Genomic DNA, 20,803 nt, shown 5'->3' with positions numbered 1-20,803 from the left:
TGTTACACACCAAATAATGGTGGTTACCTTTGGGGAGGGGGTGTGAAAAAGATGTATTTTTTCCCAAGTGCTTTTTTATTTTTTTAAAACAAAAACACTGAGTGCAAGTGTCACTTGTGTTTTAAAAAAAAAAAAAAAAGGAAAACAAAATCCAAATCTTCCCACCCCCATCAAACTTTTATTTAAAAAAATAAAAATTAAAAAAATAAAAAAGCTCCTTTCAATGTATGAAGTGTATTCTTACCTATCTCTTCTTGAATAGAGACAGGTGTATGAGATTCTCTTTCTCCATTTTCAGGATCATCAGCTGCCTTAGCAGATTCACTCTGGGAAGAATTTAGTTCACTGCTGCTGTTACTGTTTTCCAGATTAGGCTGGGTGGAGGTAGTGGTAGCACTAGTGTTACTGCTGTCACATGTCTTGTTAGGTTCTTCTAGAAAAATAGAATATCTGATTTTTAAATTGGAAATCACATCAAAAACAACTAATTGTCAGAAAAGACATTTAATTGTTTTAGGGTTGCATTACAAAGCTAGATTTTAAAAAGCTGCTCATGTATGAATAATGCAATGTATGAAAAAAATTGCAAACAACATCCTATGAATTGTTTTTTAAGTCTCCCAGTATTAACTCAGGCTCTTATCACCTTAGTGTGTAGTACAAAGCAGACAATCTTTCAGAATAATAAAGTGATATAACAATTTCACAAAATTTATGATGTGCCAGATACTGCAGAAGTGATTTTGTGAAGAAAATCCCTCAAAATCTGAAGTTTATATTCTTAGTTTTCATAAAGTATTCAAACAGTATTCGAAACAGAATTAAACAGGATTATTTATCTCTAAGGTTTTCTGCCTGAATTCTATACCCCCAAATTTAACTAGAAGGTAATGCCTAAGTGATTGTTAATTTTAAGACCAATATAATAGTATCACTAAGAGTATAGTTCCTAAAAGTATATCAAAATGAATACTACCATAAACTGAAAGCCTAGGTCTTTCCTCGGCAGTTCAGAAATCTACAGCCTCCCTGTGCATTTCATTTTGCCACTATTAAGATACCTTTTAAATCAATCCCCTAAATTAAAAGTCGTCGACAGTATATCACAAAGGCTATCTGTAATGCATCATGAGCTCCGAAATTTTTTTTTGAGTAAAAAACCAACAACCTGATAGAAAAATGGGAAAAATATATGAACAGTGACGAAAGAAATGAAAATGGCGGGAATTCCCTGGCGGTCCAATGGTTCAGACTCCGTGCTTCCACTGCCAAGGGCCCCGGTTCAATCCCTAGTCAGCGAACTGAAATCTCACAAGCCATGCGATTCAGCCACAAAAAAGAAAAAGAAAAAGAAAAATGGCCTTTAAACATGGAAATATGCTCACTTAATTCAAAGTAAGAGAAATGCAAAGTAAAATCGTATAGAGAAACTACCTCTCAGCTACCAGACTGGCCAAAAATCCAAGTCTCATGATACACTCAGGTAGAGAGGTGGTGGGTTAAAGAGGTACTGCCACACATTGTAGGACTGTAAAATGGTGCAAACTGGATAAAAGGGAACTGACAATAGCTAAAAAAATTACAGATGCATTTACTCTTAACCTAGCAATCTACCCTGAAATACACTGGCAAAAATACTAAATTACTTACTGATATTTACAGAGGTATTCACCGTAGCACTATTTATAATGGCAAAAGACCAGAAAAAACAAAATGCCCATCAATACGGCACTGGCTGAATAAAAGGTGGTACATACAATAAAATATCATGCACCATAACAAGGACTGAGGAAATCATTATATCCACATATGAAATGATCTCAAGATTAAATGTAAAAAGAAAGATGCAGAACAGTACTTAGAGTATGCTAATTTCATGTAAGAAAGGGAGAGAAATGTGAATTTATGCACATATTTTGCTTTTCTATACAAAAAAAAAATAACACTAGAAGAATAACCAAAACTTAATAAAAATAGCTACCTGTAAGGGAAAGGAAGGAAATGGTTACCTAGAGAACGAAGGGATGAAAGTGGAAATTCTCTGAATAGATAACAGTTACAAAGTTTGACTTTGGAATCATGTAAATGTTTTACATTTTTTAAAAATTCAAGTTAGAAATGCAGCCCCTAAAAACTGAAAGAAAACAGCCTAATCGTGTATCAAGTTGTTGGCATAACCACACAGAGAAAAAGATTATTTCAAGTGACTTTGGAACACAGAATTTTGACTATACATTCTTACTGGAAATATGGTATAAAGATAAAGAGCTGCAAAAAAATCTTAAATGCGGTTCAGTACTCTTACTGTGAGCAATAATATTGGTATTATGAAATTACTATGCTATTTAAATCATTTCTTATTACTGTTATTAATGCACATCAGGATATTAACAATAATTATAAAAATAATCTATATTATTAATGGACATCTATAACAGGATAAAGCAAGTATATAATTAAGTTACTGTTGTTAGGAACTAAGGCATTCAGTATAAAGGAAAAGAGATACAAGTGTAAAAAAAGAAACTAAGTATGCAATCCTCAATCTGAATTTGAAATGTCAACATGAATTGGTTTTTTTCTTTTCCAAAATACCTATTTCCTAACACTACCCAATAAAAAAGCCTAGAGGCAGTGAGAGTCCAAGAGCAGTAAATATTCTTGGGCCCAGATGACAGTCTCTAAATATCATTTCCCACAAAAAGGAACCAGGGCTTCTTGCAGGAATTACTGATTCCAGGTCTGGGGTAAGAAATGTATAAGATAAGCCACATACATCTTATTCTGCCAAAAAGCAAAAAAGCAAAAGAGACTACTGGGGTCATACACAGCAAAAAGGACTCAAAATCCAACATAAAGGGCCTCCTGAAAATCAATATAACCAAATTAATGATAACTACAACTGACTGAAACAAACTGCATACATAAAGACCCATGAGTTCAAACAGATACTTAAAATGAGAAAATCATGCCCCTCCCCCCAAAGTTCATAACTCAAAAATCACCACTGAAGGTAACTAGACACCAACTCCTGACTCTGAAAATCAGATTTTAAGAGAAATAATTAAGCATTTATTTCTACTCTAATTATATTTCAAGGTATTCAAATAGACTTAGTTAATGAGGGAAAATTCTTTACAGAAGAATTCCAGTTAAAAAAATACTGAAAAAAATTATAGAATTAGAAATCATATACTATAACTTCCAAATAGACAGCTGATTTTGAACTCACTGATCAATCTTAGAATTTGTAAAGGTAAAACATACAGACATCACAATGAGCCTTTTGATGCAATATGATGTGAAATACCCAGAACACAGCTTATGAAGTATTCTTGCCAAAAGTCGTTGAAAATGAATTTAATCGAGCCTTTAGAACAAATTAAACACTAAGAAGGAAAGAAAATCCTGGATGTGGGATATTCCATAGTAGGATATACTAAGATTCTTTAAAAAGTCAGGGAAGGGGAGAATGCTCTAGATTTAAGAGACTCAGTAGATATAAAACCAAATGTCATGTCACGCGGGGATCTTATTTGGAGTTATTTAAAACACAGCCAATGTTTAAAAAAATTTTTTTAAGTGAGGAAATTTAAATTGACTGGATAGTAGATGACAGTAAGGAATTGCTGTCAATTTTATTAAAATGATAACGGCACTGTAATTATACAAGAAAATGTCCATATTCTTTAGAAATGTATGTAGGACTGATATAACATGAGGTCTGGGATTTGCTTTAGAATACTGCAGTAAGGAAACAACCCAAATTCACATCATCAGGAAAGGGGATAAACTGTGGTATAGTTACACAGAGGAGTATTGTAATACAGTTAATGTGAAAGAACTCCAGCAACATAAAACATTATATTAGTAATATAAAGCGAAAAGATTAAGTTCCCCGAAGTTATACTTAACACATACACTTAATAAGACATACTTAACACAACACACTTGCTACACAGTTTAAAACAACTGAGGGCTTTCCTGGTGGCGCAGTGGTTGAGAGTCCGCCTGCCGATGCAAGGGACATGGGTTCGTGCCCTGGTCTGGAAAGATCCCACATGCCGCGGAGCAGCTGGGCCCGTGGGCCATGGCCACTGAGCCTGCGCGTCGGAGCCTGTTGCTCCGCAACAGGAGAGGCCACAGCAGTGAGAGGCCCGCATACCGCAAAAATAAAATAAAATAAAATAAAGAAACAGAAATACATAGTTTTTAGCAAACCATGTAGATCAACTCAATGAAGCAACAGTTATGTGGGCTATACATCACTTTGACCTCTAGTATCAATAGTCTTAATTCTACTGGATTTCTGTTATAAAAAGGAAAGAAAATATTAGTGAACACAGGATTCAGGGTGACAATCACTTCAGGTAGGGTAGAAGGATGCAGGCGATGAGAACAGGGAGATGGCTCGATACAGGTGAGTTTCAAAGCAGGACTTAGACTTCTGTTTTGGGTGATAGGTTCCTAGGTGTTTATTTCATTAATAAAGATCATTTCAAACGTGAATGAATAAATTAAGGGGGAATATGTAATGACCAATGATGAGTGCAATTAACTGAGGATTATGATTTATCTAATAGTGTACACATGGGGTCAAAGGGGGGTGATTTTTAAAAATTTGAGTCCTCCGCACTCAAAAAAGCAGTTAAAAAAAAAAAGCATGAGTAAAACTAGTATGACAAAATATTGATGATTTTCTAATCTAAGTGTTAAAATATGGGGGAGGGGTCACTATACTATTCTCTTAACTTTCGTGCATGTTCATAATAAGAAAATTCTACATGAAAGACAGAAATGGCAAACTTAAAATCTGACAGCTGCAAACCAGTAATATAATCAACTAACTCATGTTGGAAAATGCATATATTTGGAAGAGAAGTCTCACATGAATAGCATCAAATTCCTCACTAATCATTCCTTTCACATCTGTAGATCTAGTTTTGAAATGTGCTGTATTCTTAATTTATAATTGTCTAAAAATCATCTTCTCGAATAATGAAACAGTATATAGACATCCCCTCATTTATGAGCTCAGAATTCAGAGTGCATTTTCTCACAGAAGTATAATAAAAAGTGATTGGGTTCTACACTAGCCCACAAAAAACTATTTCAGCATACAATACACCCCAAGTATGGTTTTAACCAAGACAATAACTCTGGGATAGGACTTAAAGAGATTCCACCTAATCGTATCTTAAAATACTTCATAGAAAGTGCTCTCTGCTATTAGGAAGATGATGGTACTTCATAAAAGAATAGGCAATCAATCCCATCCCAAGGTATTTTGATCTTAAAAAAAACCATTACCCCACTGAAAGCAAACTGAATCCAGAATCTGTCCATTTAAACTTTCAAGGTGCTAACAAGCTGAGGACTATCATAACTCATAATACATAGATTTTTTGTTGACTTGTCCCAAGTTAATTTGCCTTAAGTTTTCGTCCATTTCAGTTGAGAGGAATTGCTCTAGAACTCTTTACATCCTTACTTCATTAGAATTAAAGAAATCTCAAGCATTTGCTTTAAAACATCACAAAGAAGATATCACCTACCAATAGTCCTCACAGTTCAAATATTCTACACTAGAAGCTAAAACCAAACACATTTAAAAGAATAAGAAGGGCTTCCCTGGTGGCGCAATTGTTGGGAGTCCGCCTGCCGGTGCAGGGGACGTGGGTTCGTGCCCCGGTCCAGGAGGATCCCACGTGCCACGGAGCGGCTGGGCCCATGAGCCGTGGCTGCTGGGCCTGCACATCTGGAGCCTGTGCTCCGCGACGGGAGGGGCCCCAGCGGTGAGAGGCCCTCATACCGCAAAAAAAAAAAAAAAGAATAAGAAACAAAAGAGTAATATTTAGCTGCAGAACCTCTAAAAGCCATTATCAATCAACTCAATGAGGTAAAAGTAAACGGGAAGCACATCAGTTCAGCATCCAGTATCAGCAGCCTCTTAACCTCCACTTAATTTCTTTACAATAAAATCCAAACCTAAAGCAAAGTACTATCTTTTAAGATGTCGTTATCCCAAAAAGTTAAGAAAAAGGTTAAATTAATATGTTCTTATAGTTCAACTTTACAGATGTTAGACTTTCAATATGTCCATGGAAACACTTTCAAAGCAATTATAAATAGTTATGGAAATAAAGCCAGTTTTATCTACTGCTGCTATTTTCTTAGTCCCAGTCATTAAATCTAGAGGCATAACTTTAATAAAACAAATGCTGTCTTCATTATATGTTTGAATACAAATTCTCATAGTACATTTGAGGTTAAGATGCTAGAAAGACACATGCCCCTGTCTCTCCTTATATACTGAAAAACTGGCAATCTGGTACAAAAGTTTCTAATCTAAAATCCAGAACGAAAGTGTAATTCTGAAATTGAGCTATTTGTTAACTACAAAGAAGTTATACTGAATAATAAACAGTACACTTGCTATAAGGGGTCGTTTTTGGCAACATAACCATTTTCATGAACTGAAGTGAAATGTCTGGAATACAGATGCAGCGGTGGAAAATCTCAGGAACAGATATTCAGAAATTAACTTTTTTTTTTTTTTTTTTTTTTCCGATACGCGGGGCTCCCACTGCCGTGGCCTCTCCCGTTGCGGAGCACAGGCTCCGGACGCGCAGGTCCAGCGGCCATGGCCCACGGGCCCAGCCGCTCCGCGGCATGTGGGATCCTACTGCACCGGGGCATGAACCCGCGTCCCCTGCATTGGCAGGTGGACGCTCAACCACTGCGCCACCAGGGAAGCCCCAGAGATTAACTTTTTTAAGTGATGTCTACAAACATTTCCCAAAATATGGCCCAACTTTTCAGTTTAAACTTCAATCTCAGCCACATAAAATCTTTCTGAATCATACCCAATTTGAAATCATGAAATCTGCCCATTTTTCTTATGTTCTCACTCCTTTAGATTTTTAGACCACAGACTTATAATTTTTCTTTTGCATAATGTCGTCTATCATAAGAAAATGATAGTGCTCTCTGACAGGACTTGACAAAATACAGCTTGAAATAAATAAATATGCATATCCATATATATGTATACATATGTGTGTATATATTTCTAAGGAAATTCTAAAGTAGATGTATTTTGAAAGAGATTTTAAATTCTCGGGTTATTTTTAAGTATCTTTCCATTCCAGAAAAGATATAAAATACAAACGCTAATCAAAAGAAAGCTTCTGTAGTTTAGTAGTATTATTAAAGATAAAGGACATTTCACAAAGATATAGTTAATTCAACAATATAAAAATTATGTGCACCTACTAACACAGGCTCAAAATATATAATGCAAAAACTAAAAATATTTAAAAGATAAAAAGGCAACCCCACAGTAAATAGAAATAACTTAAAAGTATCTTGCATATGTTATAAAGTAGAAACTAACACACCATTATAAAGCAATTATACTCCAATAAAGATGTTAAAAAAAAATTATCTTCCATAGAGGGGAAAAAAAATAGCAAACATATAGATTTCAACAACACAATTAAAACCCTGACCTAGTTGTTCTGTACTGCACCCCAAAACTAAAAATAGACATCCTCTTCAAGTGTATATGAGACAGTTCATCAACATTAACCAAATGCTGGACCACAAAACAAGCCTCAACAAATCTTAAAGGACATAAATCACGTACAGAATGTTCTCTGACTACAGTGTGTTAAACTAGAAATCAATAAAAAAGATAACTAGAAATCTCTAGGACTTCCCTGGTGGCGCAGTGGTTAAGAATCCGCCTGCCAATGCACAGGACATGGGTTCGAGCCCTAGTCCGGGAAGATTCCACACACTGCAGAGCAACTAAGCCCATGTGCCACAACTACTGAGCCTGAGCTCTACAGCCTGAGAGTCACAACTACTGAGCAGCATGCCACAACTACTGAGGCCCACGTGCCTAGAGCCTGTGCTCCACAACAAGAGAAGCCACTGGCTGCAAGGAAGAGTAGCCCCCACTCACTACAACTAGAGAAAGCCTGTGCACAGCAATGAAGATCCAAAGCAGCCAAAAATTAATTTAAAAAAAGAAAATCTCTAAATGTTTGAGTATTAAACAATATATTTCTAAACAAGCAATGAGTTAAAAAAAAACCACATCATAATAGAATTTAGAAAGTATTTTAAACTGAATGATAAAGACAAAATAACATATTAAAGTTTGTGAGATGCAGCTACAGCAGTACATAGAGGGAAATTTATAGCCTTGACAACAGACATAGAAAAAATAAAAAATAATCAAAGCATCCATCTTAAGAAGCTAGAAGAAAAAAATAATAAAGAGGGTATGAGATATATGTATATGTATAACTGATTCACGTTGTTATAAAGCAGAAACTAGCACACCATTGTAAAGCAATTATACTCCAATAAAGATGTTTAAAAAAAAAAAGTGTATGCGAGGGACTTCTCTGGTGGTCCAGTGGTTAGGACTTTGCCTTCCAGTGCAGGGGAGGAAGGTTCAATCCCTGGGCAGGGAGCTAAGATCCCACATGCCTCACGGCCAAAAAACCAAAACATAAAACAGAAGCAATACTGTGACAAATTCAATAAAGACTTTAAAAATGGTCCACAACCAAAAAAAAAAAAAAAGAGGGTATGGGAAACTTCTGGAGGTGATGGATATGTTTATGTCATAGATTGTGGTGATGGTTTCACAGGTATATATTTATCTCCAAACTCATCAAGTTGTACATATTAAATATGTACAGCTTTTTGTATATTAATTATACCTCAATAGAGTGGTTTTGAAAAAAAAAAGACAGGGAAGAAAAATTCACAAAAATGAAAAAATATAAAAGGAATGAAATAAAAATAAGATAAAAACCTAGAAAAAATATAAAGAGGATAAACAAAGCCCAAAGTTATTTTTTTAAAGACTCATAAAAATTGTTAATAGTCTTATGAAATGATTAAGAGAAAACAGATAACCAATTTCTCGACTGAAAAAAGAGATCACTACAGATGCTATAGACATTTAAAAAATAGGATGTTATTATGTCAATAAAATCTTAAATTTAAATGAAATGGTAGATTCCTAGAAAAATAAAATTTACTAAAACTGACACAAGAAAACAACAGAAAATATGAATAGCTACTATCTACCAAAGAAATGAAATCTACAATTAATAACTTTCCCACAATGAAAACTCCAGGACCAGAAGACTTTAGCAAACATTTAAGGAATAAATAACACCAACCCACAGAAACTCTTGCAGACAAAAGGAAAAGTGGGAACTTGTACCAACTCATTTTATGAGGCCAGCATAATCTAGGCATCGAATCCTGACATAGACATTATCACAGAAAGAAAATTGCAAGTCAATATCATTCATGAAAGTTGACGCAAAAATCCTAAACAAAATATTAAAAAATGAAATGCAACAATACATAAGAGCAAGAACATATCACAACCAAGTTGTATTTATTCCAGGAATATGATGAGATTGGGTTAACATTTTTTAAAATATCAATGGAGAAACTTTTGCTTCCAGTCAGGATGGAGTAGAGGGACTGGACTTAGCCCAGCCAATGAAACATCCACACACACAAAAAAGAGACCACTTGATAGAAAATGAACAAAAGAACTGACAGGCAATTCTCAAAAGAAGTTATCCAAATGTCTAATATATATATACACACACACACACACACACACACACACACACACACACACACACACACATAGAGGCGCACGCACGCACACACACACACACACACACACACACGAAAGGTGCTCAACATCCTTAGTCACCAGGGAACTACAAGTTCAAATCACAATAAGATATCCTTACATTCCTACCAGAATGGCTAAAATAAAGAGAGGCGGGAAAAAAAAGGAAAGAATTACATGACATTCTTATAATACACAGAAAAACTCTTTAAGGATTTCCAATACAGTATTAACTATAATTATTGACTTTTGATAGGATTACCAGTATTTTTTTTCTTGTTTTGCTCATCTAAATTTTCTGATTTGTTTTTCAAAAATATACACACAGCTCCTATAATAAAAAAATTTTTTTTCATTTTTAAAAAAGGCAAAAGGAAAGGCATAATAACATTCTTGGTGTGATATAACTTATTTTGAATTTAATTTTAAAAAGCTTAAAATTTATTACTGGTTAATTTACATTTTCATGTCAAAATATATTGTGACAATGGTTTTCTATTGTAACATTATGGTTTGAGATGTTGTTAAAAAAAAAACTTACATGACCACATGCAAACATAAAATTAATCTGTTAGTACATACAGAATTGGAATGGTCAAATCATTCAACACTGAGCCATTAGTATGTGAGTACTTAAAACCAAAATATCTGCCACTATGGTCTGGTGATAAAATATAAAAATAAGTCTATTAGACAAAAACAGCTAAATGAACTTTAAAAAGCATGAAGATTATGATGAGTTTCAAGCACTAAATGCAAGAACATCTGTCAAACTCCAAATGTTAGGTGACAACTTAGCAATCAGGGATGGCACTTATGTAAGCAAGCAGCATGAATGAACACATACTTTAAAGTTTTAGGTGACATTCAGCTTTTACTACTAAAGGGAAGGATTTCCCCCCCATTACAGAGGCATTGATACACTGCCCTCTGTACCTGGCACATCCTGGGGGAGCTCAGATGCCACCTTCTTCTCTGCCATGTTGCTGCTATCATGGGTTTCTGAGAGACACCCCACGGGACTCCTCCCTTCAGAGGGACTAGTCTCTTCTGAAGAAGCATTTGTTGTGTTGTCGCCAAGATTTGCTGACACAGAGTTACCTTTATCCCCAACTTCTGTTGGCTCTACAGTAAAATGCACAACAAAACTTTAAAGATATCCTTTAAAATTGCTTTAGGACAAATGGCCACATTCAGTCAACTACTAAAAATGAATGATCACCAAAAAACCTGGCTTCTATTCGATGGCCATTTTGAAGCAATTAGATTCTGGGATAATTTTGCAGCAGGTAATCCAAAGGGTATTTAAGAATATTTGATATATTAAGAATGTTTAAGTAGTTAACATAAAAAGGAACGTATTATATCACATACAAAAGTGTATATTCTGGTATAAAAACAGTGATTTTCACCAAAAAATCTTATAGGGAAATGGCACCTTATTAAGAAGTATAAATAGAGATATGGGTATAACATTATAGTAAATCCACCAATATATAAAACTCATTACAATGACTGTACATGTTATATATGGAGGAAGGGTATCCTAATCTCTTCAGAAATGTAAAATTAAATAGTTGTTTGCAATAAAAAAGACTCATTTTCATTTTGCAAGTAAAACTGGAGTTTTCGTAAGTAACACTGATGAAATATTTCTTTTTAACCAAATAATGTTTTTACCCTCAGATTTTCCTTGCTCAGGATCATCTGGTGTTTTGTCATCACTGTCTTTTTCAAGACTCTGGTCTTCAAACTCCTCTCTGCTTTTCTCAGCATCTTTGGAGTTATTATTCTCAGTCTCATTCTTCTCCTTTTCTATTTCTTCTGGACTTTTAACAATATCAATGTCTCCTTTTTTGGCTCTTATAGATTCCAAAATTTCTTCTATAATAAAACAAATAAAATTATGTTTCCATATATACCAAGTATAAAAGTACTACAAATGCCACTTAAGAGTTTCAATACAAGTTATTAAAGATAAATTTGCTAAAAGCATTAAGAACGATGAAATAAGGATCAAGATTACCAGTAACATTTTGATGTTTAGAGAACTCAAATCGATTTGGTTATCTTCACTTCTAGAAAATACATGATAATATAGGCTCTAATTTCTTTTTAAAAAAAGAAAGAAAAATTAGTCTATCTTTTAAAATTGAGATTGATATAGATTACTGTGATATCCTCTGCCATAGGAGAAAATCTGTTAAGCTGACACAGACCCACAGTCTGGGCAGTGTGGTACAGTAACAAAAACCTAGAGACCCAGGACCTAGCACAGATCTGACCTGAATTAACTACGTGAGCCTGGGGGTAGGCTACTAAATCTTCGGGTCTCCACTGTAAAATGAGAAAACAGAGGCCCATTTGGAAACATTTCTCTCTGAAGTCCCATAACCTTCTGGAAGTCACTAAATCCCTAATGGCTCTAATTTTCTTTCAACTAGGGTGGAGTGATACTACGGCATGGGTGCAGACCACAAGTTATATCAGCATAGACTCCTGTATATTAATAATGTTCTTTGGGTTATGATCCAATACTATCATTTTTACTTTGTTGCTCAAATCGGTCCAGCTTTTGGCCATTGGGAGCTTTTCCAGGTAAGTCCTGTATCCTTTAAACACATGAGTCCTGTAACCTTTAAACACACTTCCTTCCCACCTTCCTTCCTTCTGTGCTTCCTCACTTTCCAGCACTGCAAGATGTTCCAGACTCACCTTGTATTTTCTTTGCCCCAGCCCTAGAATTCTCAAGGAGTCTTGATTCTTTTTTTAATTGGAGAATGAGATTTTATTTTATTTTTTATTTTTTTGCGGTACGCGGGCCTCTCACTGCTGTGGCTTCTCCCGCTGCAGAGCATAGGCTCCGGACGCACAGGGTCAGCGGCCATGGCTCACGGGTCCAGCTGCTCCACAGCACGTGGGATCTTCCCGGACTGGGGCACGAACCCACGTCCCCTGCATCGGCTGGCAGACTCCCAACCACTGTGCCACCAGGGAACCCCAGGAGAATGAGATTTAGAAGTCATGATCTGGGGCTTCCCTGGTGGCGTAGTGGTTGAGAATCTGCCTGCTAATGCAGGGGACACAGGTTCGAGCCCTGGTCTGGGAGGATCCCACATGCCGCGGAGCAACTAGGCCCGTGAGCCACAACTACTGAGCCTGCGCGTCTGGAGCCTGTGCTCCGGAACAAGAGAGGCCGCGATAGTGAGAGGCCCACGCACCGTGATGAACAGTGGCCCCCACGGGCTTCCCTGGTGGTGCATTGGTTGAGAGTCCGCCTGCCGATGCAGGGGACACGGGTTCGTGCCCTGGTCTGGGAAGATCTCACATGCCGCGGGGCGGCTGGGCCCGTGGGCCATGGCCGCTGAGCCTGCGCGTCCGGAGCCTATGCTCCGCAGCGGGAGAGGCCACAGCAGTGAGAGGCCCGCGTACCGCAAAAAAAAAAAAAAAAAAAAGATGTTACAATAGGGGAAGCATGCTGCAGCGTACGTGAAACCCTCTGTGTTATCTTAGCAACTTTTCTGTAACTCTAAAATTATTCTAAAATTAAAAGTTTATTAGAAAAAAAGAAAGCAAAGAGTAAATTTTAAAGGAATACCATTTCTCATAATTAAAAATAGGACTCCCTAAAAGGTTTATTAATAAAATTCTTGAATTAAAGAAAGAAACAAATATAATTTGGGGAACATTAGTAATGAGCAAGGCAAGGTACAAAACACTAAAATGCACAGGATCCCCAATTTATGTTAGGATGAACAAGTTCCTCTTGAGAAAATGAAATATAGAGAATTAAAATAATCATACTTGAAAATTTTAATATATTTTCGTATTTTGTAGTGATTTCATACCAGGAAATGTAACAAAAAGTAAAATAAGAAATTTCCCTCTCACCATTAGCTGCCGCCAGAAAGGATTTATTACTGCCCCGAGCCTTATTGGTCAGGTCTTCAGTTATGTCCATGTGCCGGTGGATTTCTTCACGCATTTCTTCTAGGATTTTGCAGAGTTCTGCTTCCCAGTAATCTTTGTCTAGACAGTCAATTAATTCTGCAAGCTGGACCTTTGTGCTGTAGTACCAAATTTTCTTTTCATTTTCATTTTCCGTGTCTTCTTCTCTGTTTAAAAAAAGCACAAAAACACTTTGATGTTAGACAAAATGGCACTTACCTGACAATTTTATCTATCCAGTGGAAGTTAAAACACACAAAGATTGTGCACTAAAGCTCAGTATATTTGCTCATAAGGGATCCTATCAAGTCTCATTCAAACTCAAGGTACTCATTTTATTTGAACCTCTAATTATTTTGATTTCCTAGCCCATAGCAGCTTAGGATAAAATAATTTGCTTGTAGTAGTGGGAAGAGAGGAATTAGTATAGCAGCAAAGAAAGATATCTAAAAACATGACATGCAGAAACATGACCTTAAAATTCAGAGCGTGTGAGTACTTGGTGGAGGACAGTCTTGGTTACACTTCAATCAACTTTAAGATCATCACTGTAACGATGCGAGGAGCAGAATAACCAGAAGTATTTAAACTATGTTCAGTACTTGGCAGGTACAGAGCAGGTTCACATTACAGTATAGTTTAGAAACATTTCCATCCAAATGGTGTAAATGCTCTGCTAAATTCTGGTCCCTGAAGGAGTCATCTCAATCAAGTAACAATGCCTCATCCCTCTTTCTTAACGGACAATCAAAGCTCAAACTGGAGAGAAGAAGAGCACAGCAGCTTCTTTTCCTGCTTAAATCTCTCTAAAGATGCCAGTCACTTGTAATGGAGGTGGAGACTTCAACACTAATAACTAAAAACACAAGGCAAATTAATGTCTAGGACCAGACTTCAAGAAACATATGTGACTTAGTTCTTCTCTCATTCAGAAGAATTCAGGAGTATGTGTGAGGTACCTAACAAGAAAGAGTCTAACATTCCTGTCTGCTCAAAGGCAAACTCACAAAGCTGAAAGAAGAGCACTTTAAGAAAGATATGGCTTTAAATGAGATATGTGAACGGGGACAAGACACAACTCCTCTGAGCCTCTGAGACATTTTATTCACCTCACTGGTAAAATGAGGACAACAGTACCTGTCTTGAGGGACACTGTAAGATACTATACGGTAAATAAAGGTATTATAATAAGGCATCTATCATAGTGCCTGGAAAACATCATTAGCGATCAATAAATAGAAAATATTATTGTTACTAGTAAGGTAGTAAATAAATTAAAATGTAGCAGAATTCCAGGAATGAGACATTCAATAATTCTGAACAAAGAAGGGATATATTAAATCATGGATAAATAAAAGGATATCAAAATTATCAAAAATTTTAAAGAGATTAATAAAGGGTTCCTGTTTTCCCTCTTTCAAATCAGCATCTGCTGACATATGATATTAATATATTTCTGTTAGAAGCTTTTTACAAAAATTTCTGAAAATCATTTTTTTAAGCTGCTCTAGATTTCACTCTACAGTGGGTATTTCTACTGACTTTTTATGACTGAGTGAGAACAATCGTCTACTCCAATTTAAAATGTTAAAGATGTCAGAATCCTCTAAATAAAAAGATTAATAGGGGGCTTCCCTGGTGGCACAGTGGTTAAGAATCCGCCTGCCAATGCAGGGGACACGGGTTCGAGCCCTAGTTCGGGAAGATCCCAAATGCCGTGGAGTGGCTGAGCCCATGTGCCACAAGTACTGAGCCTTCATTCTAGAGCCCACGAGCCACAACTACTGAGCCCACGTACCACAACTACTGAAGCCCATGCGCCTAGAGCCTGAGCTCTGCAACAAGAGAAGCCACTGCAATGAGAAGCCCGCGCACCGCAACGAAGAGTAGCCTACCCTCGCCTCAACTAGAGAAAGCCCACGCAGCAACAAAGACCCAATGCCGCCAAAAATAAATAATAAATAAATAAAAAGTACATAGTGAGCTTTGACGGAGCACAAGAGTTACAGGACAGCCTAATTCTTTTTTTTCTAAGATTTCAATCTTAAGGATTTTCCCTCTGTTTAATGATATCAAATTCTTTCCTTGTTTGCTTTTTTCCTCTTGATTCAGAAATATCTACAAATTTCAATGGAACAAGAAAAACATTCTACATAAAAACGTTTTTGGGGTAGAAAACAATTTATAAGCATACGATTTCTACATGAAAGTGAGATGCTATGGGAACAAATTTAATTAAATGGACATTCTGTCCAATTTTCCAAGCAACTCACAGGCTACTAAAAGGGTCCTTATCAGTTGACTGACTTAGCCCATGCTGGCATCTGCATAATTTCCATCTTAACGGAGAACACTTAATTTTAATCTTAATTTTCATCTTAACAGAGAATTCACAACTTTATATGGTGGCAGTCTATTCTAAATTGGAACTGCTCTGTTAGAAAGTTTTTTCCTTTTAAGAGATGACACACACCTAGTGTTTCCTCCAATCCATCCTGATTCTGCCTGCTAGAATTCTCTGAAATAAACCTAACGCCTCCTCCACACACAGTCCATCAACTCTTTCACAACATCTATAATTTTACCCCGTTTTTTTTCTTTTCAGGCCAAACATGCTCAAATACTTTATTCCTCATACAGCATGTTTTCCAGTTGTCACTACCCTGATATTCTTCCCCTGAATGTACAGTTTTGTCAATGTCCCTCTAAAAACAGCTCTATTGGGGGACTTCCCTGGTGGTCCAGTGGTTAAGAATCCGCCTTCCAATGCAAGGGACATGGGTTCAATCCCTGGTTGGGGAACTAAGATCCCACATGAAGCAGGGCAACTAAGCCCACACCCACAACTACTGAGCCCGCATGCCGCAGCTACAGAGCCCATGCGCTCTGGAGCCAGCATGCCACAACTAGAGAGAAGCCCACAAGATGCAACGAAAGATCCCACATGCCGCAACTAAGACCCGATGCAGCCAAAAATATATATTAAAAAAAAATAAAAAGTAAAAATAGCTCTATTTTTCATTCTGCTCATCAAAGATAATACTCAACAATGACCATTTATTTTCTTCTTGAAGCTACAGAAGGATAAATTCATCAAAAGCATAAAGTAGCAAAACTGAGTGAACAATAACAGCTAATGCTTTCAAAGAAGTTTTAATATTGATGTACTTGGGCACGTTTACACAGTTTATATAACCAAGATTATCTGTTCTAATTGTAAAAGTGACAACTGCTTTCCTAGATGAATATACATCAATTTGTAAGTACCTTTGTTTATGGGGTTAGAATTTGGTTTCTACAGAAGCTCTGTCTCTACAACGTTCCTTCTGCACACCCAAACTGGCCTGGCTTCCCTGAAGTCACAGGGGAGGACAGAATGGAATGAAAATATGGGCCAAAAATACAATTAATAGCAAACTTACAGATTATATGTCTACATTTTAAAGTCTGTTTGGCTTTTACTTAGCCAAGATAAGTAAGAGGTTAATGACTAACAGTACGTTTTGAGTTTCATTTCTAAACAAACCCACAGAAACTAATAAGAGTGAGGAACGCTAGTGTGGTAGGTTGACAAAAAGGTATGTCCACCTGAAACTGTAGAATGTGACCTTACTTGGAAATATGGTCTTTGCAGATGTAATTAGCTAAGGATCTTGAGATGAAATCATTCTGGATTTAGGGTGAGCCCTAAATCAAATGACTGCTATCCTTACAAGCGGAGGAGAGGATTCAAAGAGACACGTGGAGAAGGTGATGTGAAGATGGAGGCAGAGATTCGAGTCACGTGCCTTTGCCTATGAGCCAGGAGACACCAAGGAAGGCCAGCAACCACCAGAAGCTAGGAGACAGGCATGGAACAGAGTCTCCCTGAGCCTCCAGAAAGAAACAATCCTGCTGACACTGGTTTCAAACTTCTAGCCGCCAGAATCGCGAGAGAATAAATTCCTGTTGCTTTAAACAACTCATTTTATGGTCAATTTGTTATGGCAGCCCTAGGAAACTAAAACAGATTTTGATTTCATGCTTTTTTTTTATGATTTAATTTTTTAACTTATTTTTTTGGCTGCATTGGGTCTTTGTTGCTGCGCGTGGGCTTTCTCTAGTTGCGGCAAGCGGGGGCTACTCTTCATTGTGGTGCGTGGGCTTCTCACTGCAGTGGCTTCTCTTTGTTGCGGAGCATGGGCTCTAGGCGCGCGGGCTTCAGTTGTTGTGGCTCGCGGGCTCTAGAGCGCAGGCTCAGTAGTTGTGGCATGAGGGCTTCAGTAGTTGTGGCACGTGGGCTCAGTAGTTGTGGCTCGCAGGCTCTAGAGCACAGGCTCAGTAGTTGTGGCATGCAGGCTTCGTAGTTGTGGCACGCGGGCTCAGCAGTTGTGGTCCACAGGCTCTAGAGCGCGGGCTCAGTAGTGGCATGCGGGCTCAGCAGTTGTGGCTCGCGCTCTAGAGCGCAGGCTCAGTAGTTGTGGCATGCGGGCTTCAGTAATTGTGGCACGCGGGCTCAGCAGTTGTGGCTCACAGGCTCTAGAGTGTGGGCTCAGTAGCTGTGGCATGCGGGCTTTGTAGCTGTGGCACGAGGGCTCAGTAGTTGTGGCTTGCAGGCTCTAGAGCGCAGGCTCAGTAGTTGTGGCATGCGGCCTTCAGTAGTTGTGGCACGCAGGCTCAGTAGTTGTGGCTTGTGGGCTCTAGACTGCAGGCTCAGTAGTTGTGGCACACAGGCTTAGTTGCTCCACGGCACATGGGATCTTCCCAGACCAGGCTCGAACCCGTGTCCCCTGCATTGGCAGGCAGATTCTTAACCACTGCGCCACCAGGGAAGTCCCCTAAAACAGATTTTGATACTGGGAAAGGAAGTGCTGCTATAACAGATACTTAAAAACGTGGGAGTGGCTTAGGAACTGGAAATGGGAAAAGGCTGGAAGAATTTTGAGGCACTTGACAGAAAAGGCCTAGACTTTCTTGAAGAGACAGAGGTTGGCAGAGATTGGAATTATGCTGCCAGCAAGCCAAGGAACACTTGGGGCACTAGAAGCTGTAAAGGGCAAGAAAAGAATTCTTTCCTAGAGCCTTTGGAGGGAGTGGGCCCACTGACACCTTGATTTTTTACTTCTAGCCTCCAGAACTGTGAGAAAATTAATCTCTCACTTTGCCTTGTTACAGCAGCCACAGGAAACTAATGCGGTTCAGGAGTCAGAGATTAAAGGCAGCCCAAGGAGGTTAAAAGCACACATTCTGGAGTCACAATGCCTGGGACTGAATTCTGATTCTGCCACTTACTAGTTGTATGATACTGGATAAATTACTTAATCTCTCTCTTGCCTCAACTTCTCCCTCTGAAAAATGGGGTGACAGTACTTACATCAAAATGCTGTTGTGAGGATAAAACACATAAAGTGCTTCGAACACTGACAGCATGTGGTGGGTGCAATCTGCAGGGTTGCTATTATGTTCTTCATCTGATGAAGTATATGATATTTACCTTAAAACAAATAATTACAAGTTTAATGGGTGTATTAAAAAAAAAGATGTGTTTCATGGTGCAAGAGGGAGAGAAATTCAGGGGAAAAAGCCCTAGGAAATGGCATAAATAGGCTGACTTGAAGGATAAGTTAGTCGAAAGGCTTTGCGCGTTTTTAGTTTGCTTTTTATTGATTTTGTTTTGGGTGGTGGGAAGCAAAAGAAATAAATACACAAAATTAGGGATCTGTGAACTTTCTGTTAAGAGCAAATGGAAGTATGTAATTGAAAGGTTCAACTTGGGGGGAAAAGACCTGATCAGAATGGCTGTTTTAAAAATAATCCAGCTATGGGGATTTCCCTGGTGGTCCAGTGGCTAAGACTCCACGCTCCCAATGCAGAGGGCCCAGGCTCAATCCCTGGTCGGGGAACTAGATCCCACATGCTGCAACTAAGAGTTCGCATGCCGCAACTCAATGATCCCGTGTGCCACAACAAAGACCTGATGCAGCCAAAATAAATAAATAAATATTAAAAAAAAAAATCATCCAGCTATGGAACAGAGAAGAGAATTGGGGAGTTACACATACACCAGTTTGGAGACTACTAAACTAGTCTAATCAAGATGATGTTGACAGTGAGAATGGAGAGAAATGGATTCAATATTTAAGAGGTAATTAAAAGATAGAACAAACAACATAGGACAAAAGACTATTCCCAGGTTTCTAGCCTGAGCAGCCAGTAGGATGGTGATCCCATTTACTAAGATGGCAACACTGAATGAAGGGTAGGTAATGCGGGCAAGTGATGCATGCAGTTTTAGACATGTTGTATCTGAGGTGCCTGCTATGTGGACTTGTCCAGGAGGCTGCTGGTATGCAGAACTGGACACAGGCAGAAGGATTACAGGCGTAGGTCTGATGGCAACTGAGTCAGCAAGTAAATAGGTGGCTTATGGCTAGAACGTGGAGGTGCAGGTGGAAAGCTGTACAGGTTAAAAAGCATAAATTAGTTCATCTGGAAAATGAAAAAATGCAGAGTTTTAAAATGCTGTGTTCAAGGTAATTTTATTCAGAACAGACAGTGACAGGAAACAGTGCTAGTCTAATCTGGCAGTTCCTATTTTACTAGAAGTCCCAATTTGAGAGCAAAGGATTGATAGAATGAAAGCAATATTTAAGAAAGACTGGCCCTCTTACATAACAGATTGAAATTGATCTCTAAATTGTTTGCTCAGTAAGTATCTTGGTTCCTCAGGTAGACTATAAACTGATGTTTAAGAACTTTTCTTTTATTCCCTAACCTATTCAAATAACATATTTTTAAATGAGTATTAAACAAATAACAGCAATAAGAGGCAAATAGTTTCTATAAACTATTGGTATCACAATTAAAGTGTTCACTGCCCCAGACTTTGTTTTAGACATAACCCCCTTGGGCAATAAGTCCACTGATTTATCATTTTAAGTCTGGACTTCCAGGGAAAACATATACCAGATCTCCACATAACATAAGCTGAGCAATTTACAATGGTTTCAAAACTTTCATCAGTGGTCCACATATCATCTACCACAAGGGGGCGCGTAAATGGAAATTGTTTTGATCTAAATTTTAAAATGATGTAAAATCTCACATTTACTTAAATTATTCACAAGGAACAAGTATTATTAACAATGATATTTAGGGACTTTCCTGGTGGTGCTCCAAATGCAGGGGGCCTGGGTT

At 37.7% G+C, this 20,803-nt stretch overlaps 1 protein-coding gene across 8 annotated transcripts in view; it reads right to left on the bottom strand.

The window, feature by feature from the left end:
* The window catches only part of BPTF (bromodomain PHD finger transcription factor), a 140,725-nt gene that overhangs the window by 79,625 nt on the left and 40,297 nt on the right, over positions 1-20,803 (bottom strand). For 4 of the 8 annotated variants that reach the window (XM_059996866.1, XM_059996874.1, XM_059996873.1 and 1 more), the window contains exons 3-6: positions 13,571-13,794; positions 11,360-11,563; positions 10,616-10,804; positions 245-433 (exon numbers count right to left, since the gene is read on the bottom strand). In XM_059996866.1, the coding sequence (XP_059852849.1) occupies positions 245-433; positions 10,616-10,804; positions 11,360-11,563; positions 13,571-13,794 (806 nt within the window). The remainder of the gene's footprint in view (positions 1-244; positions 434-10,615; positions 10,805-11,359; positions 11,564-13,570; positions 13,795-20,803) is intronic. The other 4 variants (XM_069540074.1, XM_069540073.1, XM_069540075.1 and 1 more) reach the window with 4 other exon arrangements.

Source organism: Delphinus delphis, chromosome 19 (assembly GCF_949987515.2).
Source record: "Delphinus delphis chromosome 19, mDelDel1.2, whole genome shotgun sequence".
Lineage (NCBI taxonomy): Eukaryota > Metazoa > Chordata > Mammalia > Artiodactyla > Delphinidae > Delphinus > Delphinus delphis.
This window is presented reverse-complemented; position numbering and strand designations above follow the sequence as displayed.